General features: G+C 41.1%; 1 protein-coding gene across 3 annotated transcripts in view; it reads left to right on the top strand.

Annotated features, from left to right (window-relative positions):
* Positions 1–24,505, top strand: part of ASCC3 (activating signal cointegrator 1 complex subunit 3) — a 217,012-nt gene that overhangs the window by 26,217 nt on the left and 166,290 nt on the right. For all 3 annotated transcript variants that reach the window (XM_080999928.1, XM_080999929.1, XM_080999930.1), the window contains exons 7-10: positions 2,378–2,519; positions 4,662–4,787; positions 20,400–20,600; positions 21,071–21,211. In XM_080999928.1, coding sequence (XP_080856054.1) covers positions 2,378–2,519; positions 4,662–4,787; positions 20,400–20,600; positions 21,071–21,211 — 610 coding nt within the window. The remainder of the gene's footprint in view (positions 1–2,377; positions 2,520–4,661; positions 4,788–20,399; positions 20,601–21,070; positions 21,212–24,505) is intronic.

The raw sequence follows: 24,505 nt of genomic DNA, 5'->3' as shown, positions 1-24,505 counted from the left end.
CCTCCGGGACAGGCAGGCAGGGGGGAGCAAAGACTTTCGCCCCCCGCCCGCCTTCAGAAGGTGTTCCCGCCCCGCCGCCCGGCTTCGGAGCACCGTTCCGAAGCCGGGCGGCGGCGGGAGGTGTTCCCTCCCCCCCGCCCGGCTTCGGAGCACCGTTCCGAAGCCGGGCGGCGGCGGGAGGTGTTCCCTCCCCCCGCCCGGCTTCGGAGCACCGTTCCGAAGCCGGGCGGCGGCGGGAGGTGTTCCCTCCCCCCCGCCCGGCTTCGGAGCACCGTTCCGAAGCCGGGCGGCGGCGGGAGGTGTTCCCTCCCCCCCGCCCGGCTTCGGAGCACCGTTCCGAAGCCGGGCGGCGGCGGGAGGTGTTCCCTCCCCACCGCCCGGCTTCGGAGCACCGTTCCGAAGCCGGGCGGCGGCGGGAGGTGTTCCCGCCCCGCCGCCCGGCTTCGGAGGAGCCTTCCGAAGCCCGGCGGCGGCGGGAGGAGGTGTCCCCGCCCCGCCGCCAGGCTTCGGAGGAGGTCCGAGGACAGTGGGGAAGACCCGCTGCGCTTCCCCGCTGTCCCTGAGATTTCCCTATGGGCTGTCGTCTTGCGAAGCAAGCCCATAGGGAAATTCGTTTTGCTAAGCGCCTCCAAAACAGAAAACTCTTTCGTCTAGCGGGTTTTCCGTCTTGCGAGGCGTTCGTCTTGCGGGGTACCACTGTATATTCTCCACAGTCTAACCCACACAGGTTAGAGGTAAAGATGCAAAAGGCACCCTATCATATTTGGGTACTGTCCATTTAGTTTAAAACATATAAGGTCTCTATTCATTGTATTAAAACCATCTGTCTCATCATTAGATCAGTCCTTTTTCACATTGCCATTGTATTATGGATGGGGAGTGGGGCGTGCAGAAAGCTTGATAACAATATTTGTTTATTTCTAAAATAGGATGTATTTAGACAGGTACATTAGTGGAAGCAGAGTGGTAAGTAAGAGTGGATGATTCCTTCCAAAAGTAAAGACTTTGCATCAGTGCAGAAAGGAATGGGAGATGGAATGGCCCTCACTTGCCCCTGTATTTGTTAGAACCATCCCATTTTAGGGCTTGCACCACTGTGCTGCTGGAGGATATCTCTGGTGGCAAAGGATTGTCCTTGGCCACTAACTCTTGCTTGCTGGTGAGATATGTTAGCTGGCTGTCAGAACACAGCTGCACTCTCTTCCTTGTTTAAGTTAGGCCTGCCTCTTGCTTGAAAATCACCTGAGCTTCCCTCCAGTCCAGCTGTGAGTGGAACAGCTGACCCTTGCCAGCTCCTTTTTCTTTGTTGAAGGAAGAACCTCCTCCCCTCTTTAAAAGATGTTGCCAGGCTTCTTGCATATGCCAGAAAGCAAGTGGGGCATGTCCTTTAATGGGCAGGCTGCGTCCTTTGCTCTGTACAAGTGGAGAATATAAAAGATGAGAAAGATGAGGTAGTGAGAGAAGGTGAGGAAATAGAGTGGAGGAAGTGAGGGAGAAAGGTGTCAGGGGGGCAATGATGGTTGGGCTACAATTAGAGACTCGTCAGGGAACAGTAAGGTGTGTAATAATAAAGCCAAAAGCTTTTTCTTCTTTCCATTGTTTTTTCTACTTCCCTTGCCCCTTCAACCTTTTTTCCAACCCCGTATGTACCCGTCCAGTGGAAATTTCTGGGCTATTCACCCTTTGATCACCACCTTAATTAAGACGAGCACCATTCATTATTTACTTCCTGAAGCGAGAGCTCTTGGTTTGACCAGCATTTTACAATCTTCTTTTCCACCCAACTCCTCTCCTTGCACAGTGTTGGGTTTAGCATGGAATGCTGGCTCATGTGGGAGGGACAGGAACAAAAACCAAGAGGGAAAATGGAATGGCATATCCTGCAGGAGGGCATGAATGGCTGCTAGTCCTACCTACTGTAACATTTTGTTTCAGGTCACTCTTGTTTTTATTTATTTTGTTTTATTTATTTTGAAGCTGAATTTGCTTGGTGGGAGGAAGGTTCCATGTGAATTCGCCTAAACAGTCAGCTTTGGGTGTTAGTCTCCTTTGTAGAAAGCTGAATTTAATTGAAACCTCAAGCTGTATACCTACTTAAAAAGAAAAAGAAAAGATGGAAAACCAGTAGATAATTAAAAAACACACACTCCCAAACAGGCTGTGAAAAGTTATTCTATATCGATATGTTTACTGAATTAAAAAGCAACTGAGAGAAATTTCATAGTTCCTGTGTGTTTCAATAGGAGGTTCATTCATTTTATACTACAGGTTTGCTCAAGTAAAAGGTGTTTCTAACAACTGTAATACACGTAAATGTTTTGCTGAGTTTGCATAATATAACCTCTTGATTATAATGTGGTTTATTTTGTGATTACAGAGAACAAGCGCTTTTGAACGCCCGCACAGCGCCAGTGCTGGGCAGACAGCGAGACACAGAATTTGAAAAAATTCATTACCCTCACGTTTACGACTCTCAAGCTGAAGCTAGGAGAACCTCAGCATTTATTGGAGGATCAAAGGTATGCTTTGGGTGTTTGTTTCTAAATTCTGCATTTGAGGGAGTGTGAAACTTGTTTAAAACCATTTATATATTAAAAAGAAATGCATTTTCCGCTCAAAGGAGGCAATAATTTGTCTTCACGTTGATTTAATAATATTTCCCCCTACTCAATGAACACTTGCATGTTTGGTAATCTTGGTGACAGCCAGAAGTCACTTATTCCAGAGAGATCCTGCTGAATTCATTGCCATTAGTTCCACTAAAGTGGTTTTGAGGTCTTGGCAGCCTCTGCCATACTCAGCTGTTTTTCTTGGAATATTGAAAGTGGAACAATCCTCTTAAGGACTATTGGTGGGATTATATATACAATGGACCACCCAGCAGTTAAAGACATTGCTACAAGCTTTCACAATTTGGTTGTGAATTAAAGTTGTTCCTGAGTGGAGCTGGTTTTGGTGGCTCTCAGGTTACAGCATTTCAAGTCTTTCCCAGCTGAAACAGTGCAGAATGCATTCATCCACCAAATCCAGCCTTTGGATTTAGAGCTCCATGTTAATTAGAAACAAGCGCTGTTCTCTACCTCCTAGCCATGGGTAAGAGATCGGGCAAGTGTCCCATGCTCACACTTTCTCTCCTTTGATTTCACATGTGATTTCATGCCATACCACCTGTGTTTCAATACAGGTGTGATTGGCTTTTAGGTAGAGTTTGAAAACACATCTGCAAACCTTGCTTAAAGGGTTGGTAGAGAAATTTTGTTGGCCGTGAAATTTTGTTGGCATTACAATGGGGGGCAGGGTGAAAGTTGTGGGGGGAGGAGAGAGAAGGGTATGAGGGAGTGTGAAACCTACAGCATGCCTCCAAATGTGGTTTGAAAAAAAGAGAGAGAGAGACAGAGAGAGAGAGAGAGAACACAAAACAGCTCAAGAGCAGCCCAGCTGGATCATATCAGTGGCCCATGTATCCCAGCATCCTGTTATCACAGTGGCAAACCATATGCCTCTGGGAAGCCTGTAAGCAGGATCTGAGCACAGCAGTTCACTTTGCACATGCAATATCCAGCAACTGACATTCAAAGGCGTAGAGCATCAGCCAGTGGTGATGGAACAAAACCATCATGGTTAGTAAGCAGTGGTAGCCTTTTCCTTCCCAAATTCCTCTTTCAGCACCATCTAAGAGAAGATACTATGAAACAGGACATGCAGGTGATCTAGGACTTTGTGCTTTGAAACAGACTTTTCTGTAAATAAATAAGCCCGTGGCAATATTTTTAAAGTAGTGGTCAGTTTAATGAAAGATGCTTACTGATTCTGTACCTTTGCCTTTGCGGCACAGAACATGTTCACCAGTAGTTTGAATTAAGTAATATGAAATTTTTGTAGTTCAAGCTCTTTTCCTAACAGAATTAATAAATCTGGTTAGCTTAACTGGTCACTACCACCCAAAATGCAAGCGTTTAAAACATGTATTGCAACCGCTTTGAAGGTGTGTGTTTTTTTACAATCAAGCGGTATATACATTTCATGAAATAAACAGCAAGAAACAAAATACGTTGCGGATGCACATTTTTTGTAATCATCAGTATGACTTTCTCCAAACCACTTACAGTACTCAATTTCTGGGCTGCTTACACACTTTTTACCACTTGGAAAGTTACTTCACTTTGTATTTCTACTGTCCAAGAGGATATCTTTAATCAAGATTAAATCAAATTACAAGCAGAAGCCTTTCTCTGAAGTTAATCTAATTGAAGCAATGAAATAAATAACAGCATACAGATTCAATTTTACCATGATTTCCATAAAGATTTAATTGATGTTCTATATAGATTTTTGATCTCTCTCTTTCTTCTAGAAGGCTTACTTTGAAACCTTCATGTAAAACTGGGTTGTTGTTGTTTATTTGGAGAACCCCCAAATAATCCCCTAAAGTTTACTAAAATCTGTGGTGGAGATGGGACTGATTTTTTCCCAGGGAATTCCAGGAACTTGCTTTGCTTAGTTTTTGCTGCTTTGTGCTTTTTGATGCTAGCTGTGTTATTTCCGGACGCTGTTCAAACTGATTTTTACCTGTTTGTGGAGGGGTTTCAAAACATTATTTATTCAGCTAATTATTTTTAAGTTGTTTTCCCCCTTTCTTTTCTCCTGCTTAATTTTCACAGATGCTTCTGCCAGAAGGTATTGAGAGAGAAAATAACAAAATGTATGAAGAAGTAAAGATCCCTCACACCGAACCGATGCCTATTGGTTTGGAGGAAAAACCAGTTTACATTAACGATTTGGATGAGGTGAGGAAAACCTAACTTTTGTGGTGAACATGTATACAAACTTTTGTTCCATTGTATCAGTATTGAATCAGGCGTGTTTGAAAGAAAAAGATAAATTCAGTTTTTGTGTGTGGTTTAATATTGATATCAGGTTGGATCAAGGATTGTTTTGGATAAGCTGCACGTCACTGAGCACCCCCACCCCATTCCACCCCCATTCCCCATCCCACCCCACTGTCAGCACTCAACAGTGGATTTTTTGCAGGCACAGAAGATTGCAGTGGGGACGAAAGGGCAAGAAGGCCAAGCTTTCTTTGAACTTCTCTGGATTCAAGCCATAGTGTTCTCACATGTTTTAATACTTTAGAGCATGGCATAAGTAGAAAAAAGACAAATGCTTGCATTTATTGGGTGGGGTGGCAAAGGCGGTAGAAGATCAAATCCAAGATCACTCTGGTCAGTGACCGAAATAAATCAATTCATTCATTCAAGATGGAAGAAACAGGAAGAGAATATAGTAATTATTTATAGACCGTAATTTTTTTATCTTTAGTTGAAAACTTGATAATGTAATCTGCCTTAACCCTCTGTCAATACATAATCTTTAATCAGTCTGGATGCGGGTGTCTGTGTGTCAAATGCATGCTACAAAAACCAGAAAATTAAATAATTCCAAGGGTAGGTAATAAGCATGACATAATGTGCAAGTTAAAGAATTATGCCTTCATTGAGAATTTTCTTTTTTCCAGCAATGCACCATAGTTGCAAATAAGAAATTTGGGTTGGCAATACCCCACAATGTAAAGTATAAACGACTACAAAAACATACATAAAATAGTTATGATGAAAAAGGCAGGTTTTTCACAAGGAGGTTTTAACTGGAGGTGGGGGCACAGAGATTAATTTTGTTTGTAAAAAGGCTTTGTAAACCTGTGGGATACTGTTGACCCCTGATACTGTTGGTCGAGATATTAAGGGATTTGTCTGTTGGGAAAATAAACAGTTTCCCCTCTGTGCTCCTTTGCTGCAAGAAATGGCAATAAGAGGTTCTGGTTTAAGTATTAGTAGACATGAATTAACTAGCAAGCTACATTTTGGACAGTTTCTTTGACACCTAGCACCTTATGTGTATAGTTTTTGAGTTTCTTTTTTCATTTCATTAGTACTAAAACTAGTGAAGAATAAATCTAGCTGTAAGAATAAATCTAGATTTTCCTCAAGATTTGGGATGGTGAGGCTGGATTGCTACATGGTAATTTATGGTGGGATGTTGAGAACATGAAGTGAGCCACAGAAAAGTATAATATTGGGGGGGTGTACATTTGAACTCCAGTTGTTTGTGAGACACTACAAGCTAGTCTTAAGAGGCAGAGATGTAACCAAGACAACCACTGGACAGGAATTTAAATCCTTTTCTCTCTGATTCAGGTCATACACTTCTTTTTTTCTACATACCTCTCTTCTTATTGCACTAATTATGCAATAATACAGAATGTTTGATGTGGACTCTTTCTAGCATTAGCTTTTGGGCATCATCCAGCAAATGTTTAGCACTTTGGGCTCTCTGATTTCACTTAGAAAAGCACAAGTGCTTAATTTTGGTTACACAATGCCCAGTAGGTGGTAAAAGGACATCTGTCAACTGGTTTTCAATAGATTCCAATGGCAGATGGAAAACTGAAATGATATGCCATAAGCCTTCAGAGCTAAAGGAGGTACATTATTGTACTTGTGACCTTTTCCTCTACGCTTCTCCCAACATTTTTATCCAGTGGAACATAGTCGTGTAAGCTGCTTGGTAGAAGTTGAGCTGGGATTTTTAGTACCCATCGCAGGATTTCATACTTTGGCAGAGTGCATCTCTTTTTTGAAAATTACATGTGATTTTGAAGTATTAGCATCATAGTAATTAAAAGGATGACCTTCACACATTTTACTTAAAACGCAAAGGGTCCCTAGAAATATGCATGCGGTTGGATAACAGTTGATCTATAATGTTTTGAAACTTGTGGCTTCCAGTCCAGCCTGCCTTGAAGGCAGTCCCCACGACAGTGGGGGATCAGCAGACTAAAAAGAAAAATGGTTCAGTTTGCTAAACTTTCCCATATAACATGCTTACTTTATGCATCCCTGAAGTGTGTGCTTTTAAGGTATTAAAATCTTGCTGCTTACTTGGGACAAAGAGTTTTTTCTTTTCCTTTGTTGACCAAGTGAAGGGTGGCCTGCCCTTCCTTCCACAGGTAATTTATGCTGCTTTTACAGGCCTAGTATTTGCCAGCCTGACAAAGCAGTGCAAAGCCCATGCTGCTGTTTCTCTGACATTTTGCCAGAGCATACGGCTGATATAATAATAATAATAATAATAATAAAATTATTTATTTATTTATTTATACAGACAGACAGACCCCGCCCATCTGGCTGGGCTTCCCCAGCCACTCTGGGCGGCTTCCAAAAAAATATTAAAATACTGTAATACGTCAAACATTAACAGTTTCCCTAAACATGGCTGCCTTCAGATGTATTCTAAAAGTCTGGTAGTTGTTGTTCTCTTTGACATCTGGTGGGAGGGCGTTCCACAGGGAGGGCACCACTACCGAGAAGGCCCTCTGCCTGGTTCCCTGTAACTTAGCTTCTCGCAGTGAGGGAACCGCCAGAAGGCCCTCGGTGCTGGACCTTAGTGTCAGGTAGAACAATGGGGGTGGAGACGCTCCTTCAGATATACTGGACCGAGGCCATTTAGGGCTTTAAAGGTCAGCACCAACACTTTGAAATGTGCTCGGAAATGTACTGGGATATGAAAGAAAGAGGTACTGTCAAGACTAGTCCTATTTCTTGTTGGGTAGGATAGCCAAGACTGGTTGTGTGGTAGTCTTTCTTAGCCTAATGCAAAGGTTTGCAGTGGTTTATCCTGGACTGGCCAAACTGCTGTGATGCTATTATGCCTTCCGCTATGCTCTTTCTTCCTCAAAAACAGAACGCTGTTGTGGTGCAAGCAAGGAGCCGGCAGGCAGAGGGTGATGTGTAGCATTGGAATGGGAGTATGTAGGCCAGTGTTTTGAAACTATTTACAGGGCTGCGATACAAGGTTAAACCTGTTCTCTTCACCACTCTTCTAAGGTTAAAGAAAGGCTTACCTAACACATCCATGTTGCTGATGAATGGGTCTACTGTTACCTAAAGTGGATGGCTGTGATAGGATTTATTTCCTTGTTTCATGTCATTTCCATTTTCTTTCACTTGCTGTAATTAATCGATGGCCTAAATATAAAAAAGTACATATTTTTCTTTGCATAATGGTTAGGAATGATTACAAAATCAATACCCTCATTTTCTTTCTGTAATGTTTTCTTGCTTTTATGGTTTTAGTTAATAAGCAGGGCTGGTTGAAGGCAGACATATTAATGTATAAATTTTACTTTTGACGTCACCCTTCAGGATGTTTTGACTGTTTCTTAGGTTCCCTTGAAGAATGAGGTCAATCATTATTGTTTTTTAGATATTTCATGAAAGCTTGACAGTAACTGATGTCTTTTGAAGAATATTGTTGCTGTGTGTGCAGCCATAACAACATTCTGTAGCAAAACAAGCAGGAGGGGATAGGAGTGAGAGTGTACATTTCTTCTACCACTATTTTAATAACCTGGAACTCCTTACTATTGGGAGTAACCAGTGCTCTGTCTGTCTGGTATTGGAATAAATCCATTGGCATAACAGGGCAAGGAGGCAAGCTTTGATTCCCCTGCCTCCTGCATACTTCCACATCCCCTTAAAACTGTTCCGATGACAAAAGGAGCACTGTTTGAAAGGTGCATATCGTGCACTAGAGAAGTTCCTGAGATAACTGAACACTATCACTTTTTGGTATGGCAGGACTACTTTATTTTGAAAATGCAAAACAAGTTATTGTTTGAGGAGGGTAACGGGAAGGATGGGGTGTATTTATATATAGCAGTCATTTATATAACCATGTACATTATTAAGAAGTGAAATTTTTAAAATGCTATTTATGCATCTTTTAAGAGCTGTCCGGATAGCATAAAATCTAGCATTAATGACCTTCATTTTTGCTCAGATATTCTGATGTAATATAGTAATTTATCTTCTTCCTCTTTTGAAGTCGTGCTATTTTTTCCTTCTGCCTAGACGTATTGGGGCCACATATCTGAAATGTTTATAAAAGCAAGTTTTGAAAATAGTTGTTAGGCATTATTCTTAGGCTGATTATCTTCTGGCACGAACTTCCCAGTCATTTGGTTGCTAGCAAGTTGTTTGGCTGCAGCTAGCTGGGCTTTATCAGGCAGATGGTTTCAATACTGGGTGAGACCATATCACAGGACCACTTGCATTTATTTAGCAGGGGCTTACAGAGCCACTCTCCCCAGGATGGCTTCATCTGCATGAAACCTTGAACCACGCTGTGGGCCTATTCTTTCTCATTAATGCAAGATATGCACAAGCCTTTTGCTCACACATGCAGCCCATTCAGACCTCCTTATGTGGTGAGCTGCAATTTCAACAAGGAAGTCTCAATCATAACCAAGGTTTCCCATTTAGTCTTAACTGGAATATTATACTTGCCAGTTTCAGTACAAGCCAGGAACTTAAACCAACTTCAAACCATGGCTTAAGAAATTGCCAGTTGCATTTTCTAGCCCAGTCCAATATCCAGAATCCTGTGCTGATCAGTATGGGAGAAGTGAGGGGGTAAAGTTGGATTCAGGCACCTCCATTCCTTCCCAAGAGGGTTTCAGCATTCGAAAAACAAAAAAACAAAGAAAATGCTTATATAGACTGATGCATTTTGTTGGAATGGATGCAGTATCTCTGTCTACAAGAATCATGTACATTTGTATAGCAAGGTGCACTCTATTAGAACAGTGCAATGAAATAACAATGAGTAGGGAGTTCATATTAACCAACAATACACCTTCACTTGCTGTCCAGGCATAATGTATTCATGAGAGCTATGCAGACATCTTGAAAAAAGTTAGTGTAGAAAATAGATGCTAAGTGTTGGTTCCTGTGGAGTATTTCCTAATGTGTTTATCTTCTTTTAAAAAAGAAAAAAATGGTTTAATATGCTTTTAAAAATTTAAAACATACCTATAAAATCAGGGATTGGTGATGAAGGGACATGGCCATAAGACTCATGGGTATTGATTTTAATCATGGTATTAATTACCAAGTAGAAAGCTTCCATTTGCATTATTGATTGTAATGCTCTCTATTTGTATATCAGTTAGTATTCCACGGTTTATTGTCCAGTTGAATATGGCTCCCTCTCTCTCTTTGCTGTTCCTGTGTTAGTGTAACAAAAGGTGCAGTTACAAACGAGTAAAAATAAACATTTAGTTTGAAACTTTTTAGCTCAAAATGCATTGTAGCTCATCAAGCCTTGAGCTGGTCCAGAGACAAAATTGGACACAGAATATGTATCATGTAAACCAGTGGGAAACTAGGGTGCTAGCTGGAGCATCTCAAGCCATGCTGTAGCTGAAATGTATGTGGGAAATAGGGAGAGTTCTGGATTGAAGTAGTAATGGTGGTGAATTGCTAATAGTCTGAAGGGTTGGGTTTATGCAGGGGTGAAGAACATGTGGCTTCAGATGTTGCTGCAGTACAACTCCAGCCCCTATCATTGGCCAAACTGGCTGGGATTGATGGAAGCTGAAGTCCAACAAAAGAGTGCTGATCAGAGGGTGAAATCCATGTTAATAAATGGAGGTACCCAGGACCAGCCCCAGAGATTCTCAAAATCATGACATATAAATGTATTTTACCACCAGTAAATGAGGAATAAATATTCAGAATTCTTGGGACTCAAATATAACTGTTAAAGCAAACGTCATGGAATTGCTAGAGTCAGTCCAATTGGTGATCTAGGTTCATATGTGTTTTGTTAAACACCCAGTGCATCTTTGCTCCTCTTGTTCCTCATTCTACAACCTTCTTACTTGTTTCCTAGAACAGGAACATAGAAGCTGCCTTATACTGAGTCATACTCTTGATCCAACTAGTTCAGTATTGTCCACATCAAGGATGGGGAACCTGTGGCCCTCCATACGTGGCTGGATTTCAATTCCTGGCCTAGCTAGCATGGCCAATGGACAGGAATGATGGGAACTGTAGTCGAACAACATATGGAGGGCCACAGGTTCTCCACCCCAGCTCTACACTGACCAGCAGTGGCTCTCCAAAGTTTTAGACAGGGATCTTTTCTATCCCTACCTGAAAATGGCAGGAATTTAGTCAGGGATGTTTTGCATACAAAGGCTGTATTTCAGATTATAGCCATACATTGTCACCTTCACAAATTATATTTAATTTTGATTTTTAATTTGTTCTAGCTAAGAACAAAAATCTACACCTCATTTTTGTTCACGTTGAAAACAAAAACAGGAAAATGTTTGGTGAAATTAAAATGTACAGAGTTTTCCTCAGTTTTTCTAAAAGCAAGTGTTGTGTAACTTCTACTTCAGGAAACATGAAGTTTCTGCTTTGTTCCCATATAATTACTAGGAAACAACTAGTGTTTGAACACTGTTATTAACTGGAGTAAAGATTTATGTGTAGCACGCTTGATGAAAGTGATACAAACAGTAGAAACATTCTTAATTATTTTAAAGGTTTTTCATATTAAAAGTATGTTGTTCATAGCAATAATGAACTGCCATCTTGTTGTTTCAGTCTTAGACATTAAGAACATATACATAATGTGCCCTAAAAAATTATAGATGATAATTATTAGGGAAACTATTCTTTTCCAGAACAGGCTGTAACGTCTGATAATATTTTAGGTATTTGGGGAATTTGCCTGTTAGAATGTTTCAAAGTATAAAACACGCTTAAAATAGAAACGATGTTTACAGAGAAATTTTATGGGTGTTTTTCTGTGGGGGGGGGAGCAGGGGGGGGAATCTCTTGGGGAAGCTATCACATCTTGCTAAGCCCTATCAGTGCATAGCAGCCAGGGTGAGAGGTGGGAGACTTTATTTTTTTACCTTTTTGAGGGGGTTATTCTTCTCCCATTGCAGTCAACTGAAAGAAATTAACTACACCACCTCCAGGACTGGCGTAGATAGGGCCATTTTGGGGGATATGCCTGTGGAATGAAGTGGAGTTAGGATTCTGTGGGTCCTCAGCCAACTGAAAGATGTGCTTGTGGAGTTTTCCATAGGTATACCAGATGCTCTTCCCAAAAGGTCTCCCAACGTTCTGTAGCAGAATCTGGTGAAATGGGGTACTGTCAGGGGAAGAAAAGGGAAGTTCCATTTGTGCAAACAGAAGCCCATGTTGTAATTTGGATGCCACAACTTGATATCATCTATGAGAGGGGTTGTCAACCTTTTTGATGCAGTGGGCACATTTCAGATTTTCAGGGTACAGTGGGTAACAGTTACAAAATGGCTTCCAAGGGGGTTTGGCATAGCACAAAATGGGTGTCAGGGGGACATTGCAGGACACAAAATTAGAGAAGGTACTATCATGATGAAGCTTGTCCATATTTATATTTCTATGTTCTTTGCCTGAAAGTAAATAGCTTGCATCAATATGAGATGTGCCTTTAACCAAGTCTCCACCCCACCCCCCAATTTTCCTTCTGTGTAAACTATTGTAATGGTACTAATTTTGTCAAATTATCAGCTTTAATACATTTTTGCTTTAATTTTGGCACAGTAGGTGATCTGCTTTGGGGCTGTGAGATTGAAATTAGGATACAAACAAACAAACAAACAAAAAGGTAACCGTGTCAACCCATTGGGGGACGGGACCAAAATACACATTAGGTAATATCGTTATCAGACCAACCAAAATGTCACAAAACATTGTGCAGGTTTTCAAGTTTTTAAGGCAAAAAAAGTTTTCTTTGTTTGAATTTTCTCTCATTTTCCACCTTAAGATGCTTACAAAATACATACATATATGGCTTGAGGAACAGCGTTTTCTTTATGCCCGCCGCCTTATATTTTTTATTATTTAACTTGATGAAGAGTTATTGGGATCCTGAACGCTTACGCATAATTAGTTGCTTACTCTAGCTTGCTATTGCATGAGATAAAGAACAAGAAAAAAATAAGTGCACTCTAAAAAGTAGATGCTCACGACATTTGTGTTTTTCCCCCCAGAAGAATGTTCTTTCCATTCTCTGTTGCCTCACTCCTACTTGACGGTTAACGTTTATTATCTCTGTCAGCTATAATTACCCTTTAAAGTAGTGTGTGTTAGTTCTTCCCCTTTTTGTTAAATAGATATTGTAGCACCAAGCTTGAAAGAGGTGGTTTATCTCCCATCATAAGAGAACAAGCAAGTTAAATATGTACTCTGAAAATCATTATTCAGTACATGTGGGGATCTCTAAAGTGATAAGATTGTTAAGAGCTTTAATCGTGACTCATGCCTGAACAGCTGGAAGCTGTGCCATTAGTTAGTGCCTGTAGAGAAGGAAATTTCACTCACGGTCTTTCTCCTCAACCATTTTATTTCGCAGTAAATACACATTTGTTGAGCACACCTTCCAACCAGTTTGTGCTTCTGTTGCTGTGAAATCATGTTTTCCAAGAACTTAAAGTGCAGTAGGGCAAACCAGGTGCTCTTCTAGACAGCACATTTGTTTTCTAATGTGATTGCAAGGCTGAGTGGAATATGGTTGGATGAGCATATCGGGCACTTGTTGAATATCTCTGTAGTTTAGTTATGGTTGACACAGAGTTAATCCCCGTGCATTCTCGTGTTGTTTATTTCAAGCTGTTCAAAAGTAGGGAATACCAGCAAAGTTACCTCCTGCGACAGTGACCTGGCATTTTGTTGAATGTGTTGTTGAGCTTTCATCTCCTCCCACCCCAATGTAGCTTTAAACATTGTTTGGAAGCTGTGCACTCCACCTTGTTTAATAGCTCTCTTGACTCATGAGAGTCTGTAATTTATTACTTTTAAACAGTTAAATTAAGAGATATAAAAGGGGGGAATAGTTAAAACAGCATGTAAAATAGCAGGCAGGCGAAAACAGTGCTAAAAACAGGCTCCAAATAAATTTACAGTGTTCCTCAGTTAAAAGGCCTGTTTTTTCACCTTGTGTCAACAACTCATAACGGGGTATTGTATAATCTAGATGTCTTGACAGAGAAGGCCCAATGGTCATTCTCTTTACCTTACTAGGTTGGGAAGAGTTTTTCCTGATCCGATGAACCAACTAGTTCATATAGGAACAGGAAGTTCTAGAAGTATTCAGATCCGAAGTAAGATGTTATAGATCATCCCCTATAAAGTGGAGGGAGAGCTCATGAAGCTGTTTTAGAATTGGTGACCATTGTTCTAAATTTCTTGTTGGTTAGGAGCCTAGTTGCTGAGTGTTGGACCAATTGAAGCTTCTGACATGCCTTCAAAGGCAGTCTTAATCTACAGTGCATTGTAGTTTATTCTGAATGTTGCCCAAACACAAGTGACAGCGGTGTTCAACATCTTCACTGTCTACTTTGTGCATGGGATGAAGTACAGTGGTACTTTGGGTTACAAACACTTCGGATTACAGACCCCGCTAACCCAGAAGTAGTACCTTGGGTTAAGAACTTTCCCTCAGGATGAGAACAGAAATCGCATGGTGGTGGCACAGCGACAGTAGCAAGAGGCCCCATTAGCTAAAGTGGTACCTCAGGTTAAGAACGGACCTCTGGAACAAATTAAGTTCGTAACCAGAGGTACCACTGTAGACAAATGTGAATGAAAGCTCATGCCTCTGTAACTTGATTAACTAAGGTACCACAGCGTTCTTTATTTTGTTCCCAAACAAAAGTAAATTTTGTTTAGTGGGGAAACATGAATACAGCAACATGCAAAAATAAAAGCAGTGGCCCAGTTTGCATTTCCCAGTAAACTATAGATTAAAACAAAACTTGTTTGATGTGAATGAAGAGTGGAACCCCCAGGGCGCTGGTCCCACACTCTTGCTGTGCCTATGATGAAACATGCCAGAATCTGAACCTGAACTTGTGGTTTGTTTCATGTGTCCTGAGGTGTTAATACACATGTATTCATTTGTAGTTTATGAGCTTAAAGGAAGAGTTGTACTAATCCCCCAGTTTTTTGTTGCTGGTTTGTTTTTGCAATCCAAGTGCTTGGTTATTGGTGTAAATCTAAGGAAGAAGAGAGACAGGGATGCTGAGAGAAGCCTTTGGTCATGTCTTGTCACAGTGGCAACCGTGGGTGGGTGAATTTTTAAATTTGTTTGCATGGCCAAACATAGTTTTGCATTTGTTCTTTATATTCCAGTTTTAATTTGCCATCTTCACTCTGTACTCCACTTGATTTTTCTAACAAGTGGGTGTTGTTGCTTGTTGCAGTGGCACAGAGGAGAAACTAGGGTAGATCACTATTTTTGTAACACAAACAGCAGAACTGTTTTCATCTACAATAACAGGACCTGACAATGTTGGCTGTAGGCATAAGATTAGCTGGCAGGTGGCTAATTGGCTTTTCCTGTGTCCTGTCATGATCCAGAAGTGCAACTGCTCACCAGCCGAGCCTTTTCATCGAAAATGTGATGTTATGTTGCTGCCAGAATCAACAGCGGAATGAAGGAAATAAGCAGCTATTGGACACTTCATGGCTGACATTAAGGTCCCACAGAACCTTGTTCAAAGGAAATATGTATTGGACCACAGGGCTTTTGAGTTGGTTAATATATTATCAAATCCTCTCAATTATGTGATTGACTGTAGGAGATCCAGGTTTAAATTGCTTCTTAGCTGCAGAATTCTGGAATAGGTGGATATTGTTATGGTCCAGCAAAGAAATTCTTAGCTATTAGAGGCAAATTTTGAACAATAGATTGACTCTGGATTTTTTCAGAACATTTCAGCAGATCAACGGATGGTAAAAACAAATGCAACTCTGAGTAGAGGAACAATAAACTCCACAAACAGGCGAGCTCCTTGCATTCTGTGACCTCCAGGGATATTAGATTTAAACACAATACCTTTGAGGCACAAACCTAACGTACCACCACAGGTTAGCTGGCAACTAGGTATCAGTGAGATGTTGTTCTATTCACTCCTTTGTATTTCATATTCAAAGTGTGACTTGAAGGGACAAATACAAGCTGGGATAAAATATCTTAGAACCATCATAAATCATCTTCCCAAAACCTATTTTAATAAGTGGATGTTACACAGCAATCTAGAATTCTGCTGCTAAAACTTTTAAAAGAGTCAACTCATAAGAACTGGCAGCATCATACCCATTAATCAATGCACAATTATACTGTCCCAAATTTTTTTCTTTAGCCATAAAAGTCCAAATGGTCAAGCTGTCCAGGGAAAAAACAAACTTAATGATAATTTTCAAGGCAAATCAAGGCCATCGCAAAGTTCAATTCTCTTCTCCATTTTGCTTGTTTATATTATTTTGTTAGGTAAACATGTTGTTCCATAGCAATTAATTCTTATCAAATCAAGCAAGAGTCATAAGTAGTAATGAATTTGGGAATACATGACAAGTGGGAAAGTTTTCATTGAGAAAGGGAAGCCATAATCAGATTAATGTCTAACTTTAAAAATATGCAAATTCCAGGTGTGAGGCAAGGAAATGCTTAAGTCTATTCCAACTCCCTGTTCAGCTCAGTCATGTGACCTAGGGTTCAAGTCTCAAAACTCAGGCCCATACTCACCTGCTGGGTTAGGTGTCAGTAACCCTCTCAGAGGCTTCTGAACAGTGTTCGGAATGGGATAACTTACACTAATGTAAGTTATGCTGGCTTCCGGTAGTTAGAATTGCTCTGTAAATTGGTTCAGGACAGACGAGAAATTTTATAACTGACATGTAGAATTCTTTGGCATAAGGAGTAAAAATAGCTCCTGTTATAGTTAGATTTCAAAAATAAGTAGACATATTCATCCCTCACAATGGAAAAGAATAACAACATTTTTACCTTTCAGCTTTTTGCATTTGCAGCATGGTGACCCCTGCCTTTTCTTACAGAGAAAACTAGATCAGAACTACCCATTTGTCAGATCTGAGTTTGGCAATTCAGGTTATTTTGAAACAGCTGCAAAGGGGCTGGCTAATTAAATGGGGTGCAGCAGAAAAAGCGAAATATTTTCTGGACTTCCACTAAACATTACTTTTTACCTCTTCCAGCTCCTGTAGCCATCCAGATACATTTATTGCATTGTGAGGGAAAGTAACTGGCGGAGGGGAGGGGATGGGGTTGCAGGGGGGAAGTGGTGAAAGGGTTAACTCTTGCCTATTTTCCCATTGCTGCAAACTGATCAATTGCAAACAGGCAAGAATCGAGACTTGGGTTCCTGAGCAGTGATCTGCATCTGAAGGTGTGTTGCTCAAACAGACTATTCTTTAGGTTGTTTTCATAAATTGTGGTTCCTTCTCTTTCCTCATGCCACCGTCTCTTAGAAGTACATGTTTGAAGAGCTTTCCAAGATCGCTTCATTCTTTCTGGGCTTTGATTTCTTGTTCCTGCCGTCTTTTAGGAGTAGTGACTTGAGAGACTGCCAGCCCATCTTGAAAAATTTGTCGTCGCTCACTCCTACTACTTTTCCTCCTCTGCCTGGTGTAAACATTATTTTTTTAAAAAAAAAAATTCAAAGCATGTCGGTAGCAATTCTTCTCCTGGAAACTGTTTCTGCCCTTCTCTTTTTCTTCTACACTTATGAATTGATCACACCTGGAATAGAAAACCTTAAGATGACTTTGACTTTTCACGTGGCGAGTTTCTGAGAACTGCTGTAGAAACAAAGGGGATGCATTTTTCATTCCCAAGCCTGACCCCAGTTAGCATGATTATGAAATTACTAAAAAAATTAGATTGCATATATTAACACGCATAATCTTGCACAGCAGCTGTAGAATACTTATGCTAGGTGAAATAAATGATCTGTCTAGATCAACGTTCTCTCTGGTATCTGTGGCCAACCTAATGTGCCAGGAAACTTGCAAGCCCCACATCTCTGTGCCCGGTTATCTGAGTGTCAGGAATATACTACATGAATATGTCCTTCATGAATTTAGCATCTCATTAAAAAAATAATAATTAAAAATGGGACATGGGTGGCTCTGTGGGCTAAACCACAGAGCCTAGGGCTTGCTGATCAGAAGGTTGGCGGTTCGAATCCCCGTGACAGGGTGAGCTCCCGTAGCTTGGTCCCAGCTCCTGCCAACCTAGCAGTTTGAAAGCACGTCGAAGTGCAAGTAGATAAATAGGTACCTCTCCGACGGGAAGGTAAACGGCGTTTCCATGCGCTGCTCTGGTTCGCCAGAAGCGGCTTAGTCATGCTGGCCACATGACCCGGAAGCTGTATGCTGGCTCCCTCGGCCAATAAAGTGAGATGAGCACCGCAACCCCAGAGTCGGTCACGACTGGACCTAATGGTCAGGGGTCCCTTTATCTTTACCTAAAAAAAAAATTAAAAAAATCTATTGATGTAAGTGATGTGTTAATATTCTGTGATAGTAGGTTTCATAGGTTTATTGTGCATTCCTGTGAGGAAATCTTAAAACTGCTTTGTTTTTGTTTTGCTGTATAAAATGAAATAATAATTTCCATCCTCTCTGCTCCCTGTATACTTAAAAGTCCTGATGTTATTTGTACAGAAAATGCTTGATCCCTGTAATCATTTCAATTGCTTTTTAACATTTGCTTCTCTTACTAAACATTCCTGACAGTGGTGGGGAGCCTGACAGTGGTGGGTTGCTGAACCTCAGTTGCGATTGGTCCCAACTCCCATATCCATTGCCAGGGATGATGGGAATTGTATGCCAGCAGGAGCTGGAGGACCACAGGTTCCCCCCTACCCGCTTCAAACACAACTTGAGGCAACTTCTGGATGCACTGCTCTCACTTGAGGCTCAAGTGGCCTTGGTGTCATGGAGTACCTTCCATTGGCTTCAACTGTTAGTCCAGCTATGTCCTATCTTCTACCATCTATCCTCTGGTAACCTCTAGGTTAGTTTTCTGCAACAAGTTACACATGGGGCTGCCTCTAAAGGTAGTTTGGTGTAGAATTTGGCTGCCAGGTTGCTGAACGGGGCAAGACAGTTTAGGCATATAACGCCAGTCCTGGCCTGACTGCACTGGCTGCCAAATAGTTTCTGGGTCCTATTTAAAGTGCTTGTTTTGACCTATAAAGCCTTAAATATCTCAAGACTGTATTAACTCTCTCCAGATGAACTGACCCAGACCTTGCAATAATAATCTGAGGCCCTTCTTCATGTGCCTCCTCCACAAGAGGTCCAGAGAGTGGCAACACAAGAATGTGTCTTTTCTGTGATGGCTCTCCCTTTGTGGAATGCTCTCCCCAGGGAGGCTCGCCTGGTGCCTTTGTTACATATTTTTAGGTGTCAGGCAAAAACTTTCCTAATATGCCTAAATTAAAATGTGAAGTACTGGCTGGAAGAAAAATTAGTAAGGAAAGATAATAAGAATATGTAGATGATTTGAGAAAGTTGTAGAATGCAAAGATTATCGTAAATTGTATAATGTGGAGGAAAGCCAGTGGGAGTGGAGGGAAGTGGAAGGAAGGAGAAAAGAATAATATGATGGACTGAGGAAATAGAAATGTAAATGTATGGGGGGATGGGGAGGAAATGGTGTTGGCGTTGGTATATCTGTATTGTAAAGTAATGTGTGAAAACCAATAAAAAAGAAAAGAAAAGAAGAAAAGAAACCTCAAAGCGGGGGGGAAAACTTTCCTCTTCTCCCAGGCTTTGACTAATTTTAAAAATCTGTGGCCTTTTAAATGGGGGGGGGGGGAGTATTGTTTTTGTTTGTTACTATGGTTTGTGTTTTTATATTGAAATCCATCCCATGATCCTTAGTTGAAAGGTGGTGTAGAAATATAATAAATAATCATATTCCATTGATATGGGCTAACCAGCATTGTGCATAGCATTCTTATAATGTTACTTGCTTATAAATTGCCTAAAACGAACTGTTACCAGTCCGTATCAAGGAGTGCAAAGCCACAATATATATGCTGTTAGAAGAAAAAAGAGCTGAACTTGAAAGGAGACGAAGTGTGACTAAGGGAAAAGTTGTGAGAAATGTTTATTTTTAGTAGTGAAGTGGAAAGAAAGTTGGCAGGTGATGACAACTAAGAGGACCTGAGGAGCAAAAAAGTGAAGAAGGGAATGGATAAATGTGAAACTATGCTTTTCAGTTAGTTGAATGTTAGGTGTGATGTAGTCTAGGGATAGAAACTGGGGCCCTCCAGATGTTGTTGTGACTACAGCTGAAGACTTTTATTTGAGCGAGCAATTAAAGTAATTTCTGCTTTTATAGTTTATTTTTGCCTTTTATTATCTTGATTGCATTTGTTGACCTTGATGTAAACCAAATAGAATCAACGGCAGGTAAGAAATACATAAATAGTCAAAATAAATAAAAGTTGGACAAATAATATAACTCTCATAATCCCTGGCTGTTGGCTATGCTGGGTGGGGCTGATGGGAGCCAGGAGTCCAGTATCATTTAGAGGGCCACTGGTTCTCCACCCTGGTGTAGTTCATAACGATGAACTGGACATATTAAAGTTGGAGAGAATTGTAGACTTTAGTCCTTGTCAACAGCAACTGTTTTAATCATTTAGTTGAATGCTTCTTTTCTTTTCTGGACTTCTATTGCAGATTGGGCAACTTGCTTTCAAGGGCATGAAAAGGTTAAATCGAATCCAGTCCATAGTTTTTGAAACTGCCTACAATACAAATGAAAACATGCTAATTTGTGCGCCCACTGGGGCTGGAAAGACTAACATTGCCATGTTAACAGTTTTGCATGAAATCCGTCAGCATGTTCAGCAAGGAGTCATCAAAAAGGACGAGTTTAAGGTAGGAATTTAATGAACTGCAGGACAGCTTTATAACTTGTAAGATAAAGCCCATTATAGAGTTGTGCACATTTATATGGATTCAAGAAGTTTTCAAGGACGTTGTGTTTTCCCCAAGTCACACGGAGATGGAGCCCGTTGATTTACTTCATCTCTGTTATGTAATTCCTTTTTCTGTTCTGAAAATCTTATTACCCATGTGAAAAGCTTTGAAAATATATTTAGCTTTGATGCAGAACCAATTTTCAAAATGATAAGCCCGTGTAAACAAAATCTATTGTCTTTTAAAAAGCTGCACACTTATCCAGCACCGATAACCACTTTCCATATACCACTATTAAGTTTTTCCCCCGTTGCTGTAAGTGCTAGGTATAATATTTCACAATAAATTGTGATTTGTATCAGTTGCTGCAAAACCAACAGTCTTGTACACTTTGCTCATTTATCAAACTGGTGTCCTTTTTGGTACAGATTGTTTATGTTGCTCCTATGAAGGCATTGGCAGCTGAGATGACAAATTACTTCAGTAAGCGGCTGGAGCCACTAGGCATCACAGTGAAAGAGCTGACTGGTGATATGCAGTTGTCGAAAAGTGAGATTCTACGAACCCAGGTATGCTACATGACAAACATAAATATATTGATGGATGCAACCAAGCAAGCAGTAGTGTATAAATGTGCTTTAACAAAACAATGAAATATTATTGATTCATGAATTAAAGCAGTGATTTTTCAAACTTACTGCCATCAGGTTAGCTTTTCTGCAATGCTACCTGCTGCAGAAGATGGTGGGAAACATTCTAAGCTGCCTTGAAAGTCCATGCATAGAGGGAAACATTTGTGGAATATCTGAAAAGTTTTTGTATACATTTAAGCTCGTTAGCAGGATTAACGTAAAGCAAGAAGTTAAATGCAACATTAAAGAAAAATCAGGGAACAGGTAATAAATCGAATAACGTAGGAAACGCAGTATTAAAAATGATAAGAAACTGCAAAAGGGGTGGAGTCAAAATATATACGTTTATTGGGAAGTTTTGTATTTGTATGTCTGGGGGGGGGGGTCCAAAATTGGAAAATAAAATTTATAAAAAAGAAAGTCCATGTATAGTGCTAGTTAGGCCTTTTGCATTTCACCAGTGCCTTGCATGAGCAGAGATCACACACATCACTCCACTGTATGCATGCTTTCAAATGGCAAGGCATAAACTGTAGTGATGAAGAAATAAGTCATCCAGTGAAACTTGTTCTTATTTACTGATACTTTTATTGGGAAACCAACTCCATATGAACTTCCAAATGGAAGTCTCTTGGATGACTCTGAAAAACTGTTTTATGCCATGGCACCAGTATCGGTTCTCTTACCGCTTGCAGATCTGAGAGAGAAGCGAATGGATCTAGTGATACACAAATGGAGCTTTCAGCTTCTGTGTAAGCATAAGAAGAGCCCTGATGGATCAAGCCAAAGGCCCACATAGCCCGGCTTGCTTTTCTCATAGTGCTCAACCAAATACCTACAGGAAACTCACAGGCAGGACCTGAGCACAGGCTCCCCATTTGTGTTCCCTAGGAACTGATGTTCAGAAGCATGCTGCTTCCAACCAGTGAGGCAGCCATTTGTGGCTAGTAGCCATTGAGAGCTGTTTATATCCATTGATTAAAGGTAAAGGGACCCCTGACCGTTAGCTCCAGTTGTGGCCAACTCTGGGGTTGCAGCGCTCATCTCGCTTTATTGGCCAAGGGAGCTGGCGTACAGCTTGCAGGTCATGTGGCCAGCATGACTAAGCTGCTTCTGGCAAACCAGAGCCGCGCACGGAAACGCCGTTTTCCTTCCCGCCGGAGTGGTACCTATTTATCTACTTGCACTTTGATGTGCTTTCAAACTGCTAGGTTGGCAGGAGCAGGGACCGAGCAACGGGAGCTCACCCCATCACGGGGATTCGAACCTCTGACCTTCTGATCAGCAAGTCCTAGGCTCCGTGGTTTAACCCACAGAGCCACCCGCGTCCCATCCATTGATTATCCTTCGTGAATTTGTCTGATCCTCATTTAAAGCCATTGCAGTTGACGACCATTACTGCCTCTTGTAGCGGTGAATCCCATAGTTGAGCTATGCGCTGTGTGAAAAAGTACTGAATCTTTCAACACTGAGCTTCATAGAATGTCCAAGAGTTCATGCTGAAAGCATGTCTAAATCATCATCATCACCATCATCTTAGCACTCTGGCTGAAAGTGAGACAGGAGAGAGCTTGTTAGATTTCACCAAAGAGGGTTTTGCAAAACTGTGGCACCATCTCTGAGAAGACCCTAAGTATCACCTGAGTTTTTAATCAGTGACAGGACAGAGAGCAGAAACTCATTTTAAGATGTGGGCCAGTTTATTTGGGTGATGTCAGTCATGTTAGTCATAAGGAGCACTGTGCTGTTATGTATACCCTGCTCTTAACTCTCTGCAGCCTTTCTGTTTCTTTCCTTCAAACAGATACTGAATTGTTATCTATTTGTGTACAGGTCAACTTGCAACTTGCATATAGTTAACTTACTCAATCCCAGCTTTACATGTTTGGCAGCTGGCCAGCTGAAATCGCACAAATTAAACACACACGTTGTCGACAACCTACCCACCCCAGCCTCCATACGCAACATAGGGATTTAATGCTGACCTAGCTAAAGGAGTTTTGTAAGGATTGTTGCGACGGAACTGTGTATTTGAAGCACTTAAGTGTTTTCAAAATGTCTCTTATCTTTTTTTACCCCAGCTCTGATTTCTAGCCCTAAACCAGAAACTCTAGGCTCAGATGTAGGGGCTGGGATGGACACACAGAGCTCTGGATAAGCAGGAAGAGCCCAATTCCAGTAACTGGAAAAGTGCCACATGCAGTGGATACGTGGGTGCACAAAAAATCTATTATGGTGAACAGACACTTTAAGTCAGTGTGGCTGCCTTTGTTCACTCACAGTTCTTTGTGCACAGCAGAACCCAGCAGGGACTGTCTGTTTACATATTGTCTCCCCACATACTAGAAAAGGTGGAGAGTGGGCGAATTAGTTTCCTGAAGCTCCTTTATAGAGGTTTTCTGTAAAGATCTGAGCAGCATTAATGTCTATTTTAACCAGATTTGTGGTAAGCACACTTGTGAGACAGATGTTGATGTGGTTTATTATGTTAGGTAATGTTTGAAACTCTGAGACAGAGACGTTAATAAATCCATAATGAGAGTCGGTAGCACAACTCCTACATATAACTGGTTTATTACTTTGCGAAAATACAACTTGTTTATGTAAGCTAATATTTCAGTGAAGTGGGCACTTTTCCAGTTACGCTTGCAGTGTTGCTTTTCTGGAATGGCGAAATAGCTTGGAGGGGGCAAGCAGATTGCCATTTCAAAGATTAGTAGATGGATTGCTTTTGTGATGACAGTGCAGTAGAAAGAAGGGAAGCAGACAACGGATGTGTCACAGCTGAACAGAGCAAGTAGCCCTGAGGGTGGCAAATAATATCAGGACTTTTTGAGCTGTATGGATTAGCACCCTGATGGGTTTGCCCGCTGATGGACTTCAGACACTTCAGCTAGGATGGCTTTTCTGTCCAGTGGCAAATGATCCTGACAAGAGAGGGAACAATGCAGTTTTTCCCTTCAAGGGGAGGGCAACAACCAGCTTTAGGTAAGCAAAAGTGTGTGGGGAAGGCCTAGAATTCCTCACTTCTGAGGTGTCTTCCTGCCTTCGTCAGAGGGAAGTTTTTGGCACAGCTCCCATTTTTGTTTGGCCTGTTTTTTGGCATAGGCTTATCTGCCTATGCAGATGGGATATCGTCGCCAAACTTGACACGAGGGCTTCCACAGATGTGCACAGCAGTTTCCCATAATGTTTGAGTGTCAGGTGCCATTTTGAACCAAGATGGCGGAC

The sequence above is a fragment of the Podarcis pityusensis genome (genome assembly GCF_964106645.2).
Source record: "Podarcis pityusensis genome assembly, chromosome: 3".
Lineage (NCBI taxonomy): Eukaryota > Metazoa > Chordata > Lepidosauria > Squamata > Lacertidae > Podarcis > Podarcis pityusensis.
This window is presented reverse-complemented; position numbering and strand designations above follow the sequence as displayed.